Below are 24952 nucleotides of genomic sequence, written 5' to 3'. Positions count from 1 at the left end.
AATGTATTGTGTATGTATGTATGCACATTTGTGTGTATAGCAATTGAAACTGAAGTATATACCACTAGTTTCAGCACTGAATAATATAAATTGTCAATCCAATTATAATTGAAATTTATGCAACTTGCACCACTCATCTATAATTTACATCGACGACTGCACTCTCTGAAATTTTCGCTTCACTCGGAACACACGGAACACGACAATTTCAAAATTGTGGCCGTTTCGCACGGAAACATTTATAGCCTGCTTTGTGGGGCCAGTACTTGTCTTCTTTTTTCTACAATTTTCGTATCGAAAGAAAAAAGTATGCAATGGCTTCAACGCGCCGCGCTGGTTCAAACCGTTGGAACTCTGCACTTTGCTTAGCGTGGGCGACGATGCTACTCGCTGACTGGTTTCTTTCCGAATGTGTGAGTCGTTGTCTTCGTCGTCGTCTCAGTAGCTTTGCCGGACATCCTCACAGCGCTGGAGCTTGCTGTAGGTTCGGGCGCAATTGCGAGAGTGTCTGACCAACACATGGCCCGAGAGAGTGGAGAGAGCGAATGTGAAAGAGAGAAAGGGCAGGCGAATGTTTTGGCAAAAGTCAGCTGTTTACTGGATACAAAATTTATATATTGGCAAGGCTTTGTTTACTGACCACGATGATATGTACATTATCGATACTTTTCACGCAGCCCAGACTTTATGGCAGTAGACATAAAAACAATTTAATATTAATATTAATTCAATTTTTCTTAGTTGTAAAGTGTTTAATATTAATTTATATAAATACCGACATGAAAAATTGTCTGTAGTTCATTGTATGTATTATTAATATTTATATTCATTGATTAGAAGGGCCTTCTCCCAATCATAAATAAATCAGACATTCAAAGATCCAAGCAGTCTTTTATAGTAATTAAATAGATACATCAAAAACAATTATTCTTTCGACGTCCACCTAAATGCTTGTACTAATGCTAAAGCATTAACTTAGTTACATAAAATAATACACACAGCATACAGCACGAACGTAAAAGAACATCGTTAGCTTGAGATTTATGGAAAACATTTTTAAACACATGATGTTCATCTTTTGGAATCAACCACCCAGTGCCCTTATGTCTAGTCCCTAACAGATAAGAGTCGTTGTGGCACTAGGCTAGGAATTAAATTAAACAAATAATAATAAGAGAAGCGTGACGAAAAATGTCTTAAGATACACCATGCAATAATTTGTAAATCTTGCAAATTTGTACAAGACATATAAAAAATGTGTGGATAAAACAAAATAGAATGGGAATCCTTTGTCGAATTCATCCAAATTGTTAAGCAAACCATTATCTTTGTGAAATTTTCACAAATAGCACCATAAAGAGAAAGTTTCGAAAAGTACCTTTGTATCCTTATAGTCTTAGAACTTTGCGCCCTAATGGGACGAAGTTAAGAAGGATCCATTTTATTGTATCTGTACGGACTAAACCGTTAGCAGGCCAATCTCTTTCTTTAAATACCACATCCAATCATATGTACTCGTATATCCAATATGTCATATCTCATCTGACGTGCGATGTCCAAAGAAGTTTCCGCTCATCTTAAGAAGAATGTTGCTATATTTGATCAAAGTCTGGTATGTCTGATTTCATTCTCCACTCGTAAACATGTCGATATAGTTATGTATGTTTAAGAAATGAAAATTCTCGTATATCATTATTTTTCATTTTACTTTCATTTATTTTTGTTTTCGTCCTTTTTTATTTTTAAAGAATCTTACGAATTCATTTTTTATATATTTTACAGACAAACTTGTTTGCTCACTTAGTTGTGGTTTTAGTAAATATTTAACATATTTTTTACATCAGTTAAACCAAATAAACTTACGCTAAACGTTACGACTAAGATTTAAATTCCACTTACAAATTAAATACAGTGAATAAAATAAAAATGATTATGTCTATAATTTTTTAAATAAATAATAAATCATTTCACAAAACTACAATTCTATATTATTTGACATTTTCATTTTGTTTTTACTTCTTATTTTCTTTCTGTACGAAAATATTGTTTTGTTTTTTTGTTTACGAATATGTTATACTTTACAGCCTAAACAGTTTAACAATAGATTTATAAAATTTTACAAAAATGTAATTTGTAAACACAAATGGATCATTTCGCTTCACTCAAGAATTTGTCTTACTTTCGTATGTAAAAAAGTGTTTATTATATACAATATTTAACACTTATGTATTTTGTGTAACTTTAATGAATTATCAAATAAACGCGTCTAAAACATTTATATTTTCATTTGAATTGTGTTTGTCTTAATATTATTCACAGGGCCCAATAGAGTTTCCCAAAAGTAAAGGAAATTAAGAGAATTAAATTAGGCATAACTTTAAATGAACTTTATTTCAGCAAACATATGAAATGCCAATGTATTTAATTAAAGTAAAATATTAAGAAAAAAAAAGTATGTATTTTTTCATTTGGTAATTGTTTTAAATAATTATATTGCTGTTCTCATTTTACTTGGATGCTGGGCAAGGTAGTGCTTAGAAACAAGACAAAGTAATTCCTAATTATGTAAATTAGGCATGGAAATAATTATTGCAATTTTTATGTTGTAAATTCATAGAAAAAGTATACTATAAAGTACAAGTTATTGCTAATTATTAATGGATTATTAACTCTGTCAAATAATAAAATTTCACAAAGCATCATACTTTAAAGTATATTTTTCACAATACATATTTTTTAAAGCGAAACCTAGAGAAATTGCTTGCGGCTTTTACTGAGTCTGCAAAACGTTGCACAACAATTTCAAGAAATTTCAAAGTCAAATTGTTGCCTCGTTGCGCAGACACGTGTAATTATACACGGGAAGTGCAAAGCGGCAACATAAATTATTATAAATTCGAGAGTACACGTTTCAATCGCAAATCGAAAAGCAAATTCAATTTAACACAAACGGAACTTATGGCGTCATCATGAACTCTGCTTATCGAAAGGTTGGTGTTTTGTTATTAATTTTGCTTAAACTATTTACCTCCAATTCAATTAACTCGCTCTTTGTACTCTTTTTTCATTAAATATTACGTGTAAAAAAACAATACTTAATTCTATAGGTTTTACATTATATACATCGAAATACTTAGTTATATACACAAACGCTCAGTACAATCTTTTGCGTGGTTAGTTGCCATTTTTATTTACATTTTCCATATCCCCAAGCTCATCTTTGGGCACTTCTTAAGTAAACATTTCCTTTCTGTTCTATTTGAATTGCTTGCGTTTTTAGCGTGGCTTTGTTACGGAAGGGGTTTCTAAGTTGGTTAGTCAATAGCAATAAATAGTTAATGCTTTTATATTGATTGAGTTTTTATTGTTACATGTTAATTCAAAATAAATTTAACACAAAATCACTACTCTATCCAACGTATTTGCATTTGAGTGAATATTGTTAACGAAATCTTAAATGTTCTCAACTTTAAAATTAAATGTACATATTGATTAAATTTGTTGTTTAAAGAAAAGCATTTAATGTTAAAGCAAATATGCAAAAATGTTTCCCTATTTAAATTCAATTTTGCATCGATCAAATAGATTTAGGCATACATACATATATGTAGGGTCTCTAAATATATATAGCATTGTGTACTTATATATAATAGATTTATGTTGTTGTTGTTATGTAAAACGCGACTAATAATTAACTAAGTAGTAGAACGTTTTCTTGCTAAGCAAAATTCTGGTATTTTTCTTTTGTTTTTCTGCTTTTTTTTTTGTTATTTAAAATGTACATTACTGATTGTTATTAAAGTGTTTTGCAATCAAACTGCGATTACATACAATATGTATCTACATTGGCGTTTATAGGCATATTAGTTTAAGCGTTTAAAACACAAACAATAATAAGGAGTTTTGTTGCTGTTGCTGCTGATAAATAAGGAAAGCGAGAATATTAGCTAGTTTGTTCCAATAGCAGAGCTTCACAATTTCTAGTTGTTGTTGATGTTGTTAGTGGTTGATTGCATTTGGAAGTTATTGCTGTTATTTTTCTGATTTTGAGTGTATTCGTTATAACTGGGTACATTGGATTTCTGACTTCTGCTCAGAGTTATTTGATTGTTTTGATCAATTCACGCTGCAAAGATAGAAAAAACTAAATATTAGGCTTATTTTTATCACTAAAATGAAAATACATTTTAAAACTAAATACAATTACAGTTTGCATCTGATTTAAAATAATATAATACATACTAGCAGAATAGTTTATTTATAAGGAAGAGTATTTTGAACCCTAAGCTAACAGGAATATAAGTATATTGCAAATGAGTTTGTCGAATATTTCGAATATTATATTATTTCAATTATAGATATATTACCTTTGAAAACCTACATGCAAATTTGGCGAGCTTCATTTCAAATTATCTGCATATCTAGCCTTAAAGTTACAAAAGCGATGGTCAGGGAGACAAACAATTTGCACTCAAATTCGTTCAATTATTCAAGTAGACCATGAAAAGTCAATTTGAAACAGAAGTAGTGTTATTAGTATTTGATTGAAATAACATAAGCCGCATGACATAAATGTCAAATGTACAATTCTAAGAGCATTAAAATTGTTTGAATTTGGAGACTTTCTTTTCTATGGCATGTTAATAGATGTCAAACTATTTTCAATTGCAAAATTAATTGTTACAAAATATAAATATTGTTTAACAATTCTAAAATTCACACTTCAACCCGACTCAGAACTCTATTTAATTATGAGGAATATAAATAGGTAAGTGTTATTAGTTATTTAGAATCAGAACTTTCACTAGGGACTCATTTTATATTCGGAATATTTTAAAAGTTTTCAGAATTAGGGCAATTTCGAAATCGAAATTTAAATGAATTCGAATATACATATGAAAAAGTACATAGTCTTGATAGTCTAGAAGTCTACTGAACACACCTGCTACATAGGTTTAAACGCCATCTCGTCTTGCCACTGACGCATTTGGTGTTTTCTCCACAACGGTACCGGCGATGACGCGAGAATCACAGGAAATTGTGCGCTGGAGGCAACGCGAACGCTCACTCATTTTTTCTTGCTGCTGCTCGAGCAGCGTGGGCGCAGCATTGAAGTGGCCACCTGTAAAATATTGGAATGCAGATTCTTCGATTAGAATAGTTGGGATGGCAGAACTGGGTCATAAGTCCACTTACCCTTTGGTTTGTCATCGAACATGTGCAGCTTGTGAGCTGTGCTTAGAATGTTGTTTACGGTGCTGAGAGTGGCGGCCGCATTAAGGGGATCTGTTTTAATGGAAGTAGCTGGTGCTCCAGCTCCCGACGCTGTCATCGGATGATGGTTGTTGTTGTGCACGCTTATGGAATTGCGACGCTCTCGCATGGCTGCCTGAAAGCGTTCCGGTGACTGCAGCGAGCATTTGTTAATGGTCTGAATTTGAGGCTTGGTAAAACGATCACCTGGCGAGGACAAAGAAGCTGGCGGCTTCATGGGTGTCGTCGGTGTGCTGGGCGAGGGTGCTGTATCGACCGATGGACGATGCCGCATTCGGTACTCACTAATGGACAGCTTACGCTTTGGCATGGGCGTAGGCTCAGGCACAGTCAGCATGGGATTCAAGCGCGGATCGTGACTGGCTGTGCGTGTGTATATTTTGAGGGGTGTGGTCGTAGGCGGTGGCATGTCCAGGGCGGTGGGTGTGGTCGGCAAATCACGCTTGTAGGGAGTGCCCAAGGTGGGTGTTGTCGGTGTGGCTGCATTGGCAACCATCGTAGCTAGACCCCCACGCGATTTGGTCGCCTCCAAATACTCGGCCAGACTGGGAATGCTTGACATTTTGGTTACGCCCAATGGAGGCGCGATCTGTGACTCGGCTGCTACCGGGACTCCTCCACGCTCCTGCAGCTTGCCATAAATGGTATTGTAGTAGGGTAGGGACATCTTCGGTGCTACCACCTGGGATTGTGGTTGAGTGATCAGCACGGGTATAGGTGCGGCCGTCACGGGCAATACTTTGGGTGGTGGAGGCGTCATCTGTTGACCAAAGCTATTGTTATAGCTGTTGGGTGGCTGCATTTTAGCTGCCACATTGTTGTAGTGAGTGGGGGGCATAATGGTACCTGGTGTTGTGGGCGCTATTATTGGGTTGACAGCCACAGGCTTTTGATTGTAAGCGGCGGTAATGTTATTGGTGTTATTAACTAGAGCCACTACTGGCGCCACTGGTGCTACTGTAGGCTTGATGTGCTTGCTGCTGCCCTCCTGCTGCTTGCTTTCCTTCTGCTTCTCACGCTCCTTCTTCTTGCTCTTCTTCTTCTCCTTCTTTTCCTTTTTAATAGCCGCCGCAATAACTGCCTGCTGCCGACTGCCACACATTGATTCGCGACGTCGCGTTATGGCCGTAAGCTTGCCACTGGCAATGGCGGCCGCCAAACTGGTTGTGCTGTGATCCTCCAAGCGATGATTCTCCTTGCGATGTTGTTGCTGTGCTTGTGTGGGTGGCAGTAGCGTCTGTTGCAGCTGCAAGGATTTGGCGCTGTTGTTCAATAGACTGTTGATAAGTATTTGACTGTTCGGTTTGGTCAGCTCCTGTTCGAAATTCGTCTGCCGCTTTTTGATTGCTGGAGTTGTAGGCGGTGTAACCGATGGTGTGGCAACGGGAGCAACTGCTGATGTTAGTGGCACGCACATGGACATGGTGCGACGTCGAAGCGTATTGTTGTGCTCAATGATGTTTGTGTTATTACTGTTGCCGTTGTTTTCACTATTCTTTGTCTTCCCATTGGCTGTTTTGTTCACGATAGCTGGTGCTGGGGCAGCTGTTATTGCTGTGGCGGCACCTGGTACAGGTCCAGAGACAACATTTTTGCTCTCCTTTTTCTTCTTGGACGAGGAGGTCGAAATGTTTTCACTGCCTGCCGCTTTCTTCTTATCCTTATCCTTAGACTTTTTCTTATCCTTTTTCGATTTCTTCATCTGTTTGTCGCGTTCACGTTCCTTTTCTTTGGTCTCCTTCTTCACTTTTGTCGGACTGCCACTATTCGGCAGTGGATCGCCACCATCACTATGACTCTGGCTACTGCCGCCGCTCTTAGACGATGCCTTTTTATTGCGCGACTGCAAATACGATATGTTGGCAGCATGGAAGGAGTGTAGGCGTTCCTGCAGATCATGTTCGGTAAGGTTTTTACTGCTGCTGCTACTGTTGTTTGCAGCAACTACTGGAATAGCTTCTGTGGTAGTTGTAGCTGTGGAGGCAGTTACAACAAGTGGGGTAGCGGCTGTTGGATGTGTTGTTACCTCCAGCTTTGGCTTCTTCTTGAGCGGCTCATCATTAGTGTCTGTCGATTCAGCTTTGACTGGCGTCACACGCGATTTAAGCGCTGGCTTCACTGATTCCTCAACCGGCTGTTGCGGAACCGGTATGGTTGTGGGAGTGACCAAGGCCACTGCCTTATGCGCCGCATTGCGCAACAAGGACTCACCTGGCTTGGGCTCGGTCGGCTGCTTCTGCGCCTGCTGTGGTTCCAATTTAGCGGGCTCGACCACAAGCTCGCTGTCCAAGCTACTGACCTGTGGTTTCTCTTCTATTTTTGGGTCCATTTTGGCCGTTTCTTCTGCCAAGTCTGCCTCCTGTTTTACTTTGAGCATTTCCTCAAACTTATCACAGGCCTGACTCTCCTCGCGCTCCACATCGATCTTGACATCATCCGCCGCTGCGCTCGTATCTTCGGGTTCAATCTTCACCAGATTATCCTCGGCCACAATTTGATGGGTGCCTGGACTGGGTGAGCGCAATATGTCCACGTCATCGTCCTGATCCATCAGGTGTGGGTGCTGCTCCAATTGCCTTACTGCATCCACTTTGTGCGCCTGCTCCAGCTTTGGTTTGACATCTTCATCTGCACCGCCTATCACATCGATGTGTGCATCCTCGACAAGGGCATTCGCATCATCCTCGTTGTTGCTGCCGTTGCTGACTACCACAAGACGACGCTTTTTCAATGGTGTGCTAAAACCATTGGGCAATTGTTGTTGTTGCGGCAGTTGTGTGCCCTGTGGTGAAGCGGTTGGTGTTAATGGGGTGCCACAATGAGACGATGGCGGCGTTTGTGCCTGTCCACCATCGTCCGTTGTTTCCTCACTGATGGCCTGTCGTAGCCAACGTTTCTTTACTGATGAATTGTTTTGAAGCGGCAACTGTAGTTGCTCTCGTGGTGCGGACGTTGCCTCGGCCTGATGTATGAAATGCTCCACTTTAAGTGCCGCAAAACTAAGCTCGGGAGCCATTGCAGCTTGTGCCGCACGCTGCTGCTGAGCAACATTAATTTCGCTCATTGCCGCCTGCACAAGACTGTCTAGACCGGAGCTGTGCGACTGATCCGTGGAGGCGTTCTCTGACTGAAACCAATTGGACATGAGCATCTTCTTAGTCTTGGCACCAGCAGCACCACCTGTTGCAGAACCACCTACACTAGGGTACTTGAACTCGCCGGATTGCGGTGAGGGATGTTGCTCCAGTGGTCCCATAGCCGCCTCGATGAGCATACAGGCCGAACTGACCGATGTGGGAGGCGTGACCTGAGGTTGTGGTGACTTAAAAGCCATCTGATATTTATCTGATTGCTCGGAATTTTGAGCCAACGCTAGCAATAGACCAGCCGCCTGATCTGTATGCTGGTGACTCAGACTTGAAGAGGTCATGGACGATGGCAAACGTGATTGCTGTGTTTGCGGTGGTGACTGCATGGATGTAGCCTCTGACTCTGAGGTGGTTAGGGTGTGTGATTCACCGTCCGATTCAGCGGCTGCCACTTCAGCAGATGAGCTGAGCAACATGCTCTTGCGTCGCTTGCGTTGAGCGGCTGTGATACCTCCACTACCAGTATTGTTGTACGAGCGACTAGCCTTGCGTTTCTTCTTATTCCGACGCGCATTGGCCGCTGCAGTCGCCGTTGTATTAGATGTGGTTGGTGTGCCTACGATACTCAAATTGGGATGTTCGGTGTCTTCACTGACCGAGTTCGAAGCTCGTTTACTGGGCGATGCCGGCGAGTTGCTATTCTGACGCTTTGTCTGTCTGCTGTTTTCCTTCTTGCCACGTGCCTCTTGTTTCTCCATTTTCTCGATGGCACGCAGTATGGCTTCCAGTTTGCGATCCTCTCGCGACTGTTTTGGCTTATCCTTAGCAGATGTTTTGCTTGCATTTGGAGTGGATACAGTTTCCTCATCATCCTTGCCATCCTCACTATTTCTGCGCGCATTAGCCGACTGTTTAGCTGGCGTTTTACGTGACGAGTTCGCATTGTGTGCAACATTATTAATGGAGTTATTATTACTGCTGTTGCTATTGTTGTTGTTCTGTGGCGCCTTCTGCGGTGTTTTAATGGGCGTTACAGCCGTGGTTGCCGGAATTGGCAAAGGCGCCGGCGGCGCATTAGGTTTCGCTGTTCCTTGATAAATTGCCTGAGACTGCTGTGACTGCTCAGATGGCTTTGTTGGTTGTGGTTGCTGCTGAGCTTGTGGCGGCTGTTGCTGCATTTGTGTTTGTTGTTGCTGTACTTGTTGCGTCTGTGCCTGTTGTGGTTGTACTTGTTGCTGCTGCTGTGCTTGTTGTTGCTGCTGTGCTTGTTGTTGATTCTGTAGTTGTTGTTTCTGCTGTACTTGTTGTTGTTGCTGCTCTTGTTGTTGTTGCTGCTGCACTTGTTGCTGTGTTGGCATCTTAATGGGCGTCACAATATGTGGCGCGGCATGTAGAGTCTGCAAAGCGCTAACTGCCATACGCGCCTCATCCGCAAGCTGCTGTTGTTGTAGGTAGTAGGTCTGTTGTTGCTGTGGCGACATGGCCATAGGACGCTGGGCAGCTGCTGCGGCAGCAATTACCGCTAAAGGCTGTTGCTGTTGCTGCTGTTGCAACATTACTGTCTGCTGATGTGGTGACAACAACATAGGTGTAGGCAATGCTGCCAAGATCTGTTGTTGCTGCTCAGTATTCTGCTGCTGCTGGGTTGGACTGCGTTGCAAGAGCGACGTTTGGAGTGTAGGCGATTGCAATTGGGGCGTGGGAGAAGGTATGGACACCGATGGTGATGAGGATGAGGTGCAGATGCCAGAGTCGTGCAGCACACTGGACAACGATGAAGAGGTATTGCTCAAACTATTGTTATTGCACAACACAGGCAACATGTTGTTGTTACCATTGTTGCTGGGCAATGTGCTAGCAGCAGGAACCACGATACCAGCATTGGTATTTACGTTGACGGTGGCCGGCTTGAACCCCAAGTTCAATTGCGACAGCTGCGGACTGTTGAGACCCATATTGCTACTCTCCCCACTAGAGGAAGTAGAACGATTACGAGCCGACACCTGCATTGAGGATGGTTGCTGCAACCCCATGGTTAGTTGTATGGCTGCAGCACTATTCGCTGCTGCCAGATTGGCGGCGGCCTTATTCCGATGGCTGCTGCGGGGCTGAGCGGGTGGTGCTTGTAACTGTTGCTGTATGGCGAGGGGCAAGGCGAAGAGGCAATCACTGCCCAAATCACAGGCACAACGCGTGCTGGTCGGTTGAACCACTGTGGCCAGCGTTTTCTTATGTTCAACGGCTGCCAAATCATGTGGCTCGTGTCGCACTGTAATCTCCGTTTGGGCGCGTATGTGCGTCAAGGCCACAATATATAGGTGCAACGTACCCTTCTCGAAGTAGTGCTGGAGCTCGGCGTTGGGGCGACACGAGCGACGCACGAAGCGTGCATCATTGCCGTAAGTCCGCGTATCGACGCACACCTCCGGTCCCTTCAAATAGGCGGGGGTTTGCATTGGTGCCGACGGGGTGCTGCCATCAGCCCGCAGCGTTTGCATGGGTGCCTCCACGCCCGGCAGCTGATAAAAGAATATAAACTGTCCGGGTATCTTGTGGGCCTTGAAGCTGTTCAGATAATTGCTAGGCGGCGGAGTATTCATATTCACCGTGGGATTCTGAGTGCGGAATTGTGTGGTCAGCATATACTTGCCACGCAACTCATGGATAGGCGAGTGCGGGGCTAGATCCACGCTCGAGATAAGCACCTTGGCACCCGCATAGGGAATGAGCTGAGCCCGGCGCTCCAGTTCTCCGTTGCTGCTGCAATTGCGCAATGCCTTATTCTCCGTATTCTGGATGCTCTGCAGCAGACTGGGCTGCTTTTGTATGGCATGCAGGCGGGCTCGCAGCTCTGGCGAATAGTGATTTGTTACCGCGTACTCGTAGTTCTCAATCCATTGACGCAAGTTTGCTGCATGCTTCTCAGCTGCCGTTAGAGCAGGACTTCCCCCATTCTCACCGCTTGATTTGCTCTTACGCTTAGTAGTCTTCTTGCCTGACTTGGTGGCAGAAGTGCTGCTCGAGCCTGGTGTTGTGGTCTTGTCACCACCGCTTTTCTTGGACTTCTTGCTGCCACCAGCAGCTCCACCTGCCGTTGCTGCGCCCGTTTCTTTGGTTTTCTTGTGCACCTTGCTGTTCTTCTTGCTGCCCATCGTAGCTGGCATGCCGGAGGCATAGCCGCCATTTAAAGCGGCCAAGCGCTGCTGCTGTTGCAACAGTTCCTGGCTAATAACTACATTACCGCCACTTGCACCACCCGGGGCAACGGCGCTGCCTGCAGTGCCCGCTGCGGCGGCAACTCCATTGGCCGCATGGGTAGCCACCAGAAGCATTTGTTCCTTGCGCTTTTGTCGTTGCAGTGCACGTGCTCTAGCCTTATCCACAGCCCTTGGCTGACATAACTCACATAAATACTCTTCCGGTATATTTTGGCGATCGATACCCATACAGTCCACATGTTGCCAAGCACTGTGGATACGAACAAAATGTTCATTAAGGTATTAGTAGGGAGTTAAATTCGAGTTTTGAATAAATAGTCTACTGTATTAAGGCCTCACGAAGAGCTCCACTATTATTATAAAGAAAAATATACTCACGAGCACTTGTCGCAGCAAATCATATACCCATCATCATGCGTCAAATCACATATGCAACGGGTCACTGAATCATCCTCTGCCTCTGCTTCCGGCGCAGTTTCCGTTTCCTCGCCGGGATCTATTTCGCCGCTAGCCAAACGCGAGCTAGTGCTAATGGCCGAATGAGCATCATCATCCTGAGCGTGGCGTGGTACTGAACAAGGCAAAACAAACACATGGAAATTGTACTACCTCTATAAAGTATGTATCTGTGATATACTTACTTTGTTGCCCATAGTAGCCAGCGTTGTATCCTGGCGTCGTAGGCGTTGTGGCGCCTGCAACTGCTACTCCGATGCCTCCCAATGACCATTGTTGTTGTTGCTGCTGCTGAGCAGAGTTTGCCGACTGCTGCTGCATCTGTTGGGAGCAATATGTATGATCCTGCATAATGGCGTGCAATTGCTGAACCCGCATGTCCTGCGTTTTCACGGGCACTGGTCGCACTTCCTCAATATATAACTCTTCATCATTTGCACTCAATTGTTGCGCCGTTGGCTGTTGCTGTTGTTGCTGTTGGTGTTGTTGCTGTTGAGCGGACAGATTTGCTTTTATTTGCACCAAAGCCTGTTGTTCCAATTGTGGCGTCGCCAACGACACGCTAAGTGGCATCAAGTGAGACGTGCTACGTATGCCGCTCACATTGCTCAAGCTGCCGGTATGCGAGAGATTATTGCTGTTGCTGCAGAATTGAACGAGAAAAACATATTTCTGTTCCATTAATTCCGTTATTTAAAATGTAGCTTTATCATTATAATTCGACTTCGAACTCACACGGGGTGTTAAAAAGAAAGAAAAGGACATGTAGCATTCATGCACCCACTCGTATGCAAATGAGAGATGGTAATCGATTGCAACTATAAATTTTGCTTCTGATCGATAGAACTGAACCAGAGGATAGCTCTAGTTGGTGTAGCCCTGTGTATACAAATTCAAGAACAAAACAAAAAGAACCTAAAACACATTTTGCTTTGTATAAGTCAAGCCTTTTTCCATTTCCGAATTCGACCAACTTGTAAAGAAACAATTTTTGTAAATTCACTTAATTTTACTCCACTAAATGGCTAAAATTAGTTGTAATAATTGTAAAATTAGCAAATTTAAATTAGACAAAATTAAGTGGAATTCGGAAAGGCCTGTTTATACACATAGTAGATCCTTTCCCTTTCTTCGCGTATCTGTCCAAAATTTATTTATTTCTCATGGAATCCAAGGAATCTTATGTGCGAAAAATAATAGACTATTTTTTTAAACACCAACTGACATTTTTTTTATACTTTTATTATAAATCGGGAAGCGCTGAAATTCAGCAGTTAACTCACCTGTGTTTGAAATACTCGACAACGGGTTGTTTACGTGAGACAGTTGTCAGCTCATGCTGTAACTTGCGCTCCATTGATGTCGCCCGACTAGTGGGTGCACTAACCGACTGCCTCCGGGCCGCTGTGGCCGAAATATACGAGGAAATAGCAGCACTTCCACTGGCGAAGCCATGCGATGAGATGCTCACCGACGGTGTGCTGACTACAGGAACTTGTACGCCGGCTGTAGACTGAGCCACCGTCAGAAATGACGATGAGGAAGGCGATGTGTTGGGCGACAAGGTTGCTCCCGCCTGCTGCTGAGTTTGGTAATGGGCAAGCAGGACATTTGTTGGCAGCGAAGTGCTGGTGGTTGTCGCACCACTGGTGCTATACACAATTTGTGTGGGTGTCGTTTGCGGTGCGGGTGGCGGCATATTTGTGTGATGTTGTTGCTGCTGCTGGTATCGTTGGCTAAACGATTTCTGAGCCATGCTTTGCAATATGCGTGCCGAAAGCTCATCTGTCATTTGTGTGCCATTCACAATCATAACGTCATCGGTGATGAGCGAGGACTGTTGCTGTTGCAGATTGTCACTATCGCTGCTGCAGCTACCGCTGCTATTGTAGTGTGTGCGCTTTTGTGTGGTCGTGGGCTGATGTTGTTGGATGACAGTACCATGTGAGTTTACAAACTTGATGGTACTTCCACCACTACCAGCAACACCTCCATTAGCACTAGTAGTCTGCAAGTAGTTTCCGCCGCTATTTGCAACATGTTGCGCCTGAGACGTTACTGTTAGCTTATGTTGCAGCTGCGTACCCTGTGGCAAATTGGCAGCCAGTTGTTGCAAAGGCTGCTGTTGTTGGTGCAACACGTATTTGTTACCCAATTTGGTCACCTTGGTGGCTGTCAAAGTGGATGTTTGTTGGTGTTGCTGCTTGCCATAGACGATGCCCGCTTGCTGTTGCTGCTGTGGTGTTAGCGCAGATATGGATAAAGCACCGGAGCTGACACCACTATTGTTGTTGCTGCTGTTACTGTTGTATTGCTTAACAAATTTGGATTTTATGCCAACTGTGTGTGCTGCTTTATACGGCGTCGTCGTTGTTGTTGCTGACCCATGTTGCTGCTGCTGCTGCTGTGAAATAAACGTCTTGAGCTGTTGCGACTGCAACTGCTGCGTCTGCAACTGTTGCTGCTGCAACATGTTCCCAACACTTTTGACTGTTATTTTCTGATTGGCCTTCTTGAGCAGCCCAGTATTCGTTGGAGGCGCTCGACTTGTGGTCACATATTTCTGCGTCGTTGGCTGCACAATTATTTGAGACGATTGCTGCTGTTGTGGTTGTTGTTGCTGCTGCGTAGGCGGAACATACGATTGAAGACGCGTGACCACCCGTGAGCCTAAAGTCACTTTCTGTAGTAACGGCGTCGTAGATGTCGTCGGAGTCGTCGTTGACTGTTGCACGTAGCCGGCTGCTGTAAATTGCTTGGCCGTCGTTGCTTTATAGGTTGCAACATTATTAGTGCCGACAAACTTTTGCTGCTGTTGTTGCTTTGATGGTGTTGCTGTGGCCGTCACATAGGGCAAGTTCTTAGCACTCAAATAGTTGAGCTGCTGCTGCGCCGCCTGCTGGGGCGAGGACGGCGCCTGTTTGGACAACACAGTGAGATTACTGAACAACAGTTTGGAATTTTGCGGCGGTGTTGCAGACGACGTATCGATAATAACGTTGCTCGTATTGCCATCGGTGGTGACAATCTTGTAGATCTGTGGGTTGAGCAGCTGCTGTTGCTCATGGCTGCTGGACGCCGGCGCCTGCTGTTGCTGTGTCGTACGCACGGCGTACTTTTGTGAGGCTGCTGCTGCTGCAGCTGCGGTGCCGCTGATCTGCTGCTGGTGACTGGCACTGAGTATTTGACGTGTGCTTATGGACATGCGCCTCTGCATGTAACGCTGCATGTGCGCCTGCGTGCCCAACGTGCTGCCATCGATGACAATGTGAGGAGGCGGTGGCGCATTAATGATGCGACTGCTGTTGTTGTTTCCGGAGCCGCCGCTGCTGCTAACGACCGGCTCAACGAACACGGTCTCATGCGTAGACATGGGCATGACGCTGCAAGGTGACGACTTCGCGCTATTTTATTATTGCTGTTATATTATTCACGTTGTATTTTATTGTTCACAAACTAATTGTAAATTGTATATATAGAGTTACAAGTACGTAAAGGCTTTTAACTGGTGCCAAGTTTTCTTAATCTGGTTGTAGTTTCTGACGTCGTTGTCGCTGCTGCTACTGAATTATATGATTTTCCCATTTCACAACACTACTTCACTTTTGTCATGTTGCTGCCGCTGCTGTTGCGGCGTCGTGCCCCCAAACCCTTGGGGGCCTAATGCATAACCAGAAATGCTTTCGTCGTTTACTTCGCCAGCTTTGTTGGCCTTGGTTGCTAATAAATTCATATGGCGCGCATTCAAATTACAAATACGGTTTTCAACACTGTGCCACATTACATTGTCAGCCATTACAAACATAACTGTGTTTCTAAAAGAGATAATTTGAGTGTGCTGGCTTTTTGCGGTTGTTGTCTGTGTCGCTCCAGCCTCTACGCGCTTCCTTGTCAACGTACGGACTTCCTTTACTCTCGTTGTTGTTGTTGGTGTCGATGTGGGTAATTTTCTTGCTATACGTCTTTTGCTCGTTCACAACGATTGTTAATTTTTAGTTAATATACGGTCATTCGTTGTATGTTGCATTTGCTGCAAGAAAAAGAGAAACCAAAATAATCTATTAACAAGATAGAAGATAGCACTTCAATTCAAAAGCTCAGGGCGCGCTTATCGGTGTACAGCATTGCCAGATGAAAAACAATTTAACACATTTACGTTATGTAATCAAACGAATTGAACGACAACATCTGAGAGCGCGTACTCATCATCGTACATCAATTTATAAATATATATGTTTACATGTGTGCGTGTCTGTTTGTGCCTCTGGAATGCTGCTCACATATCCACTTGCTATAAACGTGAGCGTAACAAAGTTGCATTAGCCAAAATACACACACAAATGAATATGTACATACAAAATATAAAGCCGCAAAAGATGTACTTAAGAGGAAGCAAAACAAGTAAAACGTTAAAGTCACTCAATACCGACTATTACATACCCTACCTACAGAGGGAGCTCTGTCATATTCATTCAACTGAAATAAGCTCTGTTACACCAATTGAATCTTATAAATCTATATGTCAAAATGTCCCGATATTGATTCAACTTTAAAAGAAATACCGAATAGTCTGAAAATATATGTCTGCCATGTACTAGCATAACAATATTTGACGTTTAAACTGTCTAGTATACCTTTGCGCACTTCAAGTACACGACATAGTCATAGTATTATTTACTTTTGTATCTGTGTGTTGAACTGCCGACCTATTTCACAATTTCTCAATGCTTAACCCTTGCAACAATAATATTAGCACTTGTGCATTTCACTATAAAACCTGTTCTCTCGTTTACATTGACAATATTAGAGCCAATATCTTAGTGTTACATTTTGCAGCCCGCCTCATGCCTTTAACCCATCTATTACATTAAGGCCAATGTTTAAACGAATACCTGTAGTTTTCAAACCTAAATGCAGAAAAAAAGATAGTTTGACATATCTCGATACAAATTTCTGTAATTGTATGTATATTTATTTATTGCACAATTGCTTTTTCATTTGTTCGCATATATTTGTTGTTGTCAAAGCACAAAAAGTGAATGCACTAATTTTGCCTTGGCATCCGCCGGCGGCGTTCGTCGACGAAGTTGTCGCTTTTTTACATTCCATTACACTTTTATGCATGTTAGAGTACGTATGTATATACAGTGTGCTTGTATCTTTATGTGTAGGGAGAATTCGTCTGTAGCCAGGCACTTGTACCTAAATGTGCGACTGAGCGTTTGTGACAATTTGCGCCTTTTCTATATAATTTTTAAATTCAAATAGAGCAGCTCAATTGAATTTATTTTATTTCATGTTTGTTTGCCTATATTTACGAAACATTTTTATAGCAAAGAGCAAAACGAAAACAATTTAGTGTTATGGCGAAATGCATTTGTATCTTCGTTCATAGGTATGTAATATTTATGTATGTACCTAACAATTGATTACGTAAGGGTGGCATTTATCAGCTTTGCGATGGTATATACACATCCATTGGTACATTAAAAAAACAAAAAAAAAATTGAAAATTTAAGTTTATATTCTTGTTTTGAATAATAATTTTTCTTATTGATCAAAATATACCAACTTGTTCGATACATTCCAAATGTATCGAAAAAAACTATCGTTCTACATAACGGGCGGAATATTTAAGTACGCTTGAGTTTAGCTTAATCACACAAGTTAATTGTGTAATTTTACGGAAATACATGTAATTATGTCCATATACATATATGTACTTCCGCTTAATGTTGCGTTTTATTAGAATAAGCAAAAACATAACCGCCAACCGAGCTGTGCCAGAGGCCGAAAAAGAGATAACAACAGCGAAAGGGGGCGAGTTGTGGAGGCTAATCGTGATTACACACACATAGTACATATTTGTTCATATACATACATATGTATGCACATATTATGAATGCGGCATGAAACGTGGTGTAAATTGTACAAGTTAAATGTGAGATGTATGTATGTATGCTCAAATCATCATCAATATAAAGTTTATAAAACAAAAAACTAAAACAATTTTGTTTGCTTAAGCTGTTCCACGTTCGCTCGTTCATATGTAGATATGTATGTATGAACGTATGTACATACGTGAGTAAATTTTGGTACCCAAAAACTGACCCTACCCCAACCCAAGTAAAAAGCGCGCCATAAACAAATGAAATATGTGGTAGTGTGTGTGTGTGTGTGTGTGTGAGGAAAAGAGCACGCAAGCAAGCAAATTCAAAATTTCCCAGTAGGACATTGCTTCCCAACAGATCGCAGTTTTTATGAGGATTGTTAAATGCACAGATATCCCAAACTTTTGTTGGAATAAAAACAAAAAAGCCTAATTTATACATTTACATACAAGATTAGGATATATGTTTGAATAAGAAGCCAGCTTAATTCCTGGATACCGTGCTATTATTTTTATACTACATATACATATGTACATACGAACATATGTACATACGAACATATGTACATACGAACATATGTACATACGAACATATGTACATACGAACATATGTACATATGTTTGTTGTGTATGTATGTACCTTGATGCAGTAGGGAATATACTATACCTAGATCCTTTTATATGGTTTTTGTTTTAGATTTTGTCTGTACTTTTTCACATGTAGTGTTTTGCATCAAAAGCGCACCAGTATAAATTTCTAATTACAATGGCAAAACCTAATCAAGCGCCAATGGCATTATGTATTGCACGCGATAAATTGAAATTTCAGCATACTTACATACATATATATACATCCATACGTACGTACACAGAGCTTCGCGCATCGTTATTTGCATATGGTTTGTTGGTGATTTTAAGCAGCTAGTGTCACCTAATTGCGTCTTATTTTTGCTGTTGCTGTTTGAACAGCCAACTATGTGCATACAAATGTAGATACATACATTCATATGTACATATCTACATATTAAAAGTATGTACATATATCTCAGTTACGTGAGTTATTGTGTGGGACCTAAGTGTTTTTTACCTAGAAAAATTAAGCATGTTTTGTTGATATACATATCTATGTATGTACATATGTATAAACATATGTGAGCATAAGTAGTTTATGATTGCTGTTGTTGGTAAGAACCGTTAGATGAATGTGTGCGAGCTTTAGCCAGTGTTGCGAAATGGCAAGTACTGCGCAGTATTTGTAGGGCCTAAACCGCGCCTTTACTTGACATGCACACACACGTTATTCAGAAACTAAATATGTACATATGTATGTATGTATGCACCTATATTGTAAAAGAGCATAAAATATATTGTAGTAAATATGCAATTTATACAAAAAAAAACAAGAAAACGATGTTTATAGATACATATGTACATACATATGTATGTACATAAATATGTAAAAACAAACATTCATATGTACATACATAAGCATGTGTAGAAACTTCTCGTACACACGTCTTTCATAAAAAGGCCACAAATCAATGCATGCATGTATATATGTATGTATGCAATTCCATATTCACACGTATGTACATATGTACACATGTGGTGTTCAACCGCCAATTGGTGGGGGTGTGAACCGCACACACGACAACCCTTGAAATTATCGAATGTTTTTTTTTTGCTAGCAGCATCAAGGTGGAGCGTATATTAATTTTAGGTGGGCCCCCACCCTCATTCCAATAGTAATGCAACGCACACATAAAACTCGTCTATCAACTTTTGCTTTCGTTTTTGTCAGAGAGTGGCGAAAATCACAGTAAGTACAGCGCAGGCATAAATAGCAATTGCAAAAATCACATACATATGTGTAAAGAGCGGAGATAGGCAAAAGCAATGCGCAAAAGCAAGACAGCCATTGTGGAGAAAAAAGCGGGTAGACTAGAGTATCAGCCGCAGCCAACTTTAAGCCGTACGAGCGTGCAAGCATCGATAACTGGCAATAAAAGATTTGACGAAAACATACACTAGGTATGTACAGCAGCGCAAAATGGAATCGAATGGAAATGATATTGCTGTGTGATATTAGTTCTATAACTTTTAGTGCTCTAAGCTTTTTCTAATGCCATTCACACAAATATAAAGAATATATTAGCGTTTACTATACTTTCACGGAATTTAAATACTACGTATTGCGCATGTCAAAACACAAGCGTGAAAGACACGCGGAATGCACAATATCTTTCCGTTCATTAAAATGTTGACATAAGTCTATTGTGTTCAGAGCTAGACAAATATGCATTAGAACATGAACATGTCGTTTTGCGCTTTTTTATGCATAAACTATTCAAATGTGAATACATCGACATAATGACAACCCCATACATTAGAGCTCGCACATCTAACTTCACGTTGCAGAAAAGGGAATCGCGAGCAAAACAAACGAGTGCGCAAGCTACAGAGAGGAAGCGAGTACACTACATTGTCCATTTGGAAAAATACGAAATCAAATATGGCGACACACTGTGCAAAAAATAATACATAGGAAAACAAAATAAAAAAAATAGACTTATATAGCAGCAAATATGTACATTTAATAACTTCCGCGCCTTCAATTTAAAAGAAAATATACGCTAACATTGCCAAACATTATGCCCGTTAGTCCCTATAAAATACTGAATTCAGTGAATGCTTCGAAATTGCGCGCGTTGCAATTGGTGAACGCCATGTTAACTTTACTCACCATTTATTTATTTTTTTGAATTCGTGTCATTTTTCAGCACATTAAGAAAATGATGGAACACTGGTTCTGGGTTTGGCGCCTTGGACGCTGTACTTCCTAATATATTTATTTTGGCTTTAAATTGTTAACACAGTTCTCACAACTTCACTTGTTTTATGCACATTTTGTATATTAATAAAACAACCGCTACTCTTCCGGTTTAAAGTTTGTTTCTTTAATTTGACGCGGCGGCGTTTTAACGTTTACTGCTTGCTAAATCAAACGTTTAATCTTTGATTAATCAATTTTATTATTAAAATGCATAATAGTAGGAAAAAGAAAAGGCGAACACGGAACGCGCACTAAAACACATACAATGCGGCAGATACATTAGTTAGAGCGAGATGGACCTAATATGAGCGCGCAGTTTAACTAGTTTTGCCCCTCTTACTTCATATTATCGGCTATTTTATTTTGTTCGCGATGCTTCTTCTTCTTTGTGTCGCACTTTGCTATGTCTTTCTTTAGCCTATTACTACATTGCCTCGCCATTCCGGAGTGTACTTTGCTGTACGTTCGTCGACGTTGGGCCACCGCTAGTATATTTATATGTATGCAACACACAAATACACTTATATCTATTGATATACGTATGTAAAATCTATACACATACATACACACGGATGTGGCGCACATATACACAAAAATAGTTAATTTACCACCAACTACTACGCGCTTTTCACATCTCAAAACTGATAAACAGAAAAATTTACTAAACTCCTAGTCTATAACTACACACAAGAGCTTGATGTGCTTGTCACGGAGCCTTAATACTCACATACATGCAAGTCTTCTGAAATGAATTCGGACTAGTTTCAGCTATGCACATTAAATAAAACAAGAAGTGTAAGACGAGAAATTAAACTACTTTTTGTACAATTCTTGCTTCTTCTGCTTGCAGATCGCTTAGCACGCACACACATAGCTACTATATATATTTATACTTATATATATATGGACCGCTGGTAGCGCACTAGCGACATCTCGCTCTCACTTACGCTCAACACATATCTTGCATTTCACGTTGTATGTGTTTTTCATTTTTCTACACGCTAATAAGAAGTATTTTAAACTACATTAAAACAATTAAATAACACGTTTCACAATTACGTTTCATATTGAAGCGCGGGCCGCACTAGAAAACTGTATTAAAATCCCGCTTTTACAATTATTTTCAATATTAATGAGCGAGCTACAGTGCACACACTTGCCTTTTGCGTTAGCTAGTGATGTAAAAATACAACCAGACATCGGTATCTAAAAAATCGATGGACACGATGACTTTGACAAGTGTTGGTAAACATTCTCTGCATAGTCGCTAGCGATACATAAACCAATACTTTATCGAATCGATAAGAGGGAGTGGGCAGTTCCAACATTGATAAGATACATAGATGAAATAAACAAACAATAACGGCTATGGAAGTCAATCCGTTGGCTGTAATATTGGTGTATTTTGACAGTAAAGGCGATCGACTGCTGTTTCGCTACCCTACGCATACGCACCAGCTAGGCGAGGAGTTAACCCTGACCAGTAACAAGAAGAAACGCAACCCCTTTGCGGTTCACACAGACGACCATGACGACCAAACACCTAACATTAGCGCAGCCAAAAGCCAAGGAGGTCAACTACAAGGATTTTCCGACGATGTGCTATCCACGCTGTTTGCCGTTAAACCGCAACTGTGTAACCAAAAGTTTGAGTTAAAGCTCAACGATGTACGCTTCGTTAGCCACCCAACCCTTATACCGCACAAGGAGCAGCGTCCCAGCAACGCCGGAACAAGTGCGCCTTCGACGACATCAAATGCGTCTTCGACATCGCCAGCGAATGCAGTGGCCAATGTAGCAAAGAAGCAACAAATGTTGATTAACATCGTCTTTGCGTTGCATGCTAAGGCCAGCTTTTCCATAGTTAAGTGCTATCATGAGCTGAGCAAGCGTCTGGGCGTGGCCCTCAAGTTCGAAGAGCAACGTAGTGGCTATCTTACCGAGGAGACGTCGCAAATGGCTCGAACCCACGACGAACAGCAGCCGGTGGAACGCACCTTTGAGTTAATCGCTGAACGCTGTAGTCTGGCGCAGGCGCTGAAATCCATCTACCATGATCTGTGCACTACAGGCCTGCTGAGCACGACACTCAATCAAAATCTGACACTCAGTTTCTGTCTACCGCAGAAAGCGCATCAGCTGCACAAGAAAGGCAGCATGGTGGACCCCGAAACGATAGATCGCTGCCTGCGCTCCCTAAAGCCCTACCACGGCATGCTGTTACTGGTGGATTTCGCTGAGCTCCTCGATTGTGTACCACCCACAGGCGCACGCATGCTTCTGCAGCTTGTCGAGGTGTACACACCTCTAATGAGTTTACAGAGCATGGCCTCCGATGCGGATCTGGGCATCGATCATGTGTACAAGCTTGTCTCGCATCTTGTCTACTGGGCTAAGGCCACCATTATCTATCCGCTGTGTGAGACCAATGTCTATGTGATTGCGCCGGATGCGCCACTCCATACCAAGTCCCATTTGGTCGAGAAGTTCTCAATGCGGTTTGCGGGCATGTCTCTATTCGAAGTCATCTCGGACTTTTCGCTGCCCACATCTATTGGACACTTAACCACACCGTTGCAGCAGCCAGCACGGCAGGGAATTCTCGCCCAAATGGTTCTCTGGATGTTGCAACACCATCTACTAATGCAGCTGCACACTTACGTGCAGTTTATGCCGAGCGACGATGCCGACGAGTTTTCAGATGCGGCAACCGCCGCTGCCCAACCGCCAGGCTCTAACTACGTCCTGGGAAGTTGTGGCAATCTTACAGAGGACGATGATGATCCCTTGCATGGGGGCTCCATGTTGAGCATGTCTAGCCAGCCACTGCCCGTGCCGCACATCCATCGACGCAGCATCCAGGAGGATCACTTCTCTGTGGGCGACGGCTCTTTAGCTTCGGACAACATTGCGGTGCAGCCGTCTTCCAGCCATAAGTCCAATTTCAGCATGACCGCCTCACTTAGCACGGACAACTGCGACGAGGCAAGCATCGATTCCATGGACGAGCAAAAGATTAACGAACTACTGCAAATTTTCGACGATGCCGATCGCGCAGCTATTCGCCGCATTCCTGCATCCCTCAACATCGACGATCTCTCCCTCATGGTCAAGCTCTATCAGATGGGCTATTTTAAGAGCGAACACCATCTTGAGGAGATCATGTACTTTGAGAATTTGCGCCGCTCACAACTCCTCCAGTTGCTGGACAAGTTTCGGGATGTCTTGATAATATACGAGACGGAAGATCCGGCCATTGCGTCCATGTACAATAATAAATAGCAGGCGGAGTGCTAATCTGTAATATTATTTTAATAGCCTTAGCTTAATTACAGTAGAGTTGTGAACATTTGAAAGTTTTAAAACAGAATGATTATTAGATAATCCCTTTCAAAATTCGAAAGATAATATGTAGACTGCCACATTGGATGCAAAAAACTGATTCACGTTTCAATTTCTTAAAGAAAGTTGTTAATACTACTAAATTCTATTGCTTAAAGAAAAATATTCATTACGAGGGATTTGCTCAATCGACAATTAACTCGTATATTTGTATAGCAATTTAAAGGCCAGCTAGGGAATTATATGAAAATTTATGTATTATTTCGAGAAAAATTTCAAATGATTTTTATTGTATGTTACCTTTGTGGAAATGATTAATATTTTTTAAGGATAAGCGAACCAAAGTCAATAAAAACTTCGTACCTACCCGAGCAGTAAAAGTATACTGCTTTACAATTTTAAATTTGCCAGGTAAGATTTTGAGAGGTCTATTAAATAAGTATTACATTTGATCTGTTCCTTGATTTTTATTCTATTCCAATTTTATAGTTCTTTAATATTGGCAAGCAATAATATAATAATATTCCGCAATCACCTCGTAAGCGGGTCAAATATCACTAAATTTACATGCGAGTTTTTGGATTAAAAAGCTCCCCAATAATTGTTATTAGTTCCTATTTCAACCATTTTATATATAATAGACTTTTATTTCCAATCCGTTGGATCATTTTAAATGGAATTATAGGTTGGGAATAAATTTAAAAACTGCTCCGAAAATATTTGAAAACTGTCTCAATGTAAATTGATCCGAAAAATAAAACATTCAACATCAGATGACTGACTGATATATGTACATTAAGCATGGATTTTATTGATTATTTTAAGAAAACCCTAACTAATATGTAAATAT

At 41.6% G+C, this 24952-nt stretch overlaps 2 protein-coding genes across 2 annotated transcripts; one reads left to right on the top strand and one right to left on the bottom strand.

The window, feature by feature from the left end:
• Positions 1-3556: 3556 nt before the first annotated feature.
• Positions 3557-21912, bottom strand: LOC115623197. Its single transcript, XM_030517421.1, has 8 exons — positions 21820-21912; positions 20671-20922; positions 13321-16067; positions 12223-12680; positions 11960-12152; positions 5197-11831; positions 4943-5122; positions 3557-4126 (listed from the first exon to the last, which is right to left on the bottom strand). Exons 3-7 carry the CDS (start codon positions 15414-15416, stop codon positions 4956-4958), a joined length of 9549 nt encoding a protein of 3182 aa, XP_030373281.1. The 5' UTR covers positions 15417-16067; positions 20671-20922; positions 21820-21912; the 3' UTR covers positions 3557-4126; positions 4943-4955.
• A 183-nt stretch (positions 21913-22095) lies between these two features.
• On the top strand, positions 22096-24325 carry LOC115622727 (GATOR complex protein NPRL3). The gene has a single exon (XM_030516767.1). It carries the CDS (start codon positions 22129-22131, stop codon positions 24040-24042), a length of 1914 nt encoding a protein of 637 aa, XP_030372627.1. The 5' UTR covers positions 22096-22128; the 3' UTR covers positions 24043-24325.
• The last annotated feature ends 627 nt before the right edge of the window (positions 24326-24952 follow it).

Source organism: Scaptodrosophila lebanonensis, unplaced genomic scaffold (genome assembly GCF_003285725.1).
Source record: "Scaptodrosophila lebanonensis strain 11010-0011.00,11010-0021.00 unplaced genomic scaffold, SlebRS2 tig00000043-arrow-pilon, whole genome shotgun sequence".
NCBI classification, from domain to species: domain Eukaryota; kingdom Metazoa; phylum Arthropoda; class Insecta; order Diptera; family Drosophilidae; genus Scaptodrosophila; species Scaptodrosophila lebanonensis.
The sequence above is the reverse complement of the archived record's forward strand: the minus strand, read 5'-3'. Positions and strand labels throughout refer to the sequence as shown.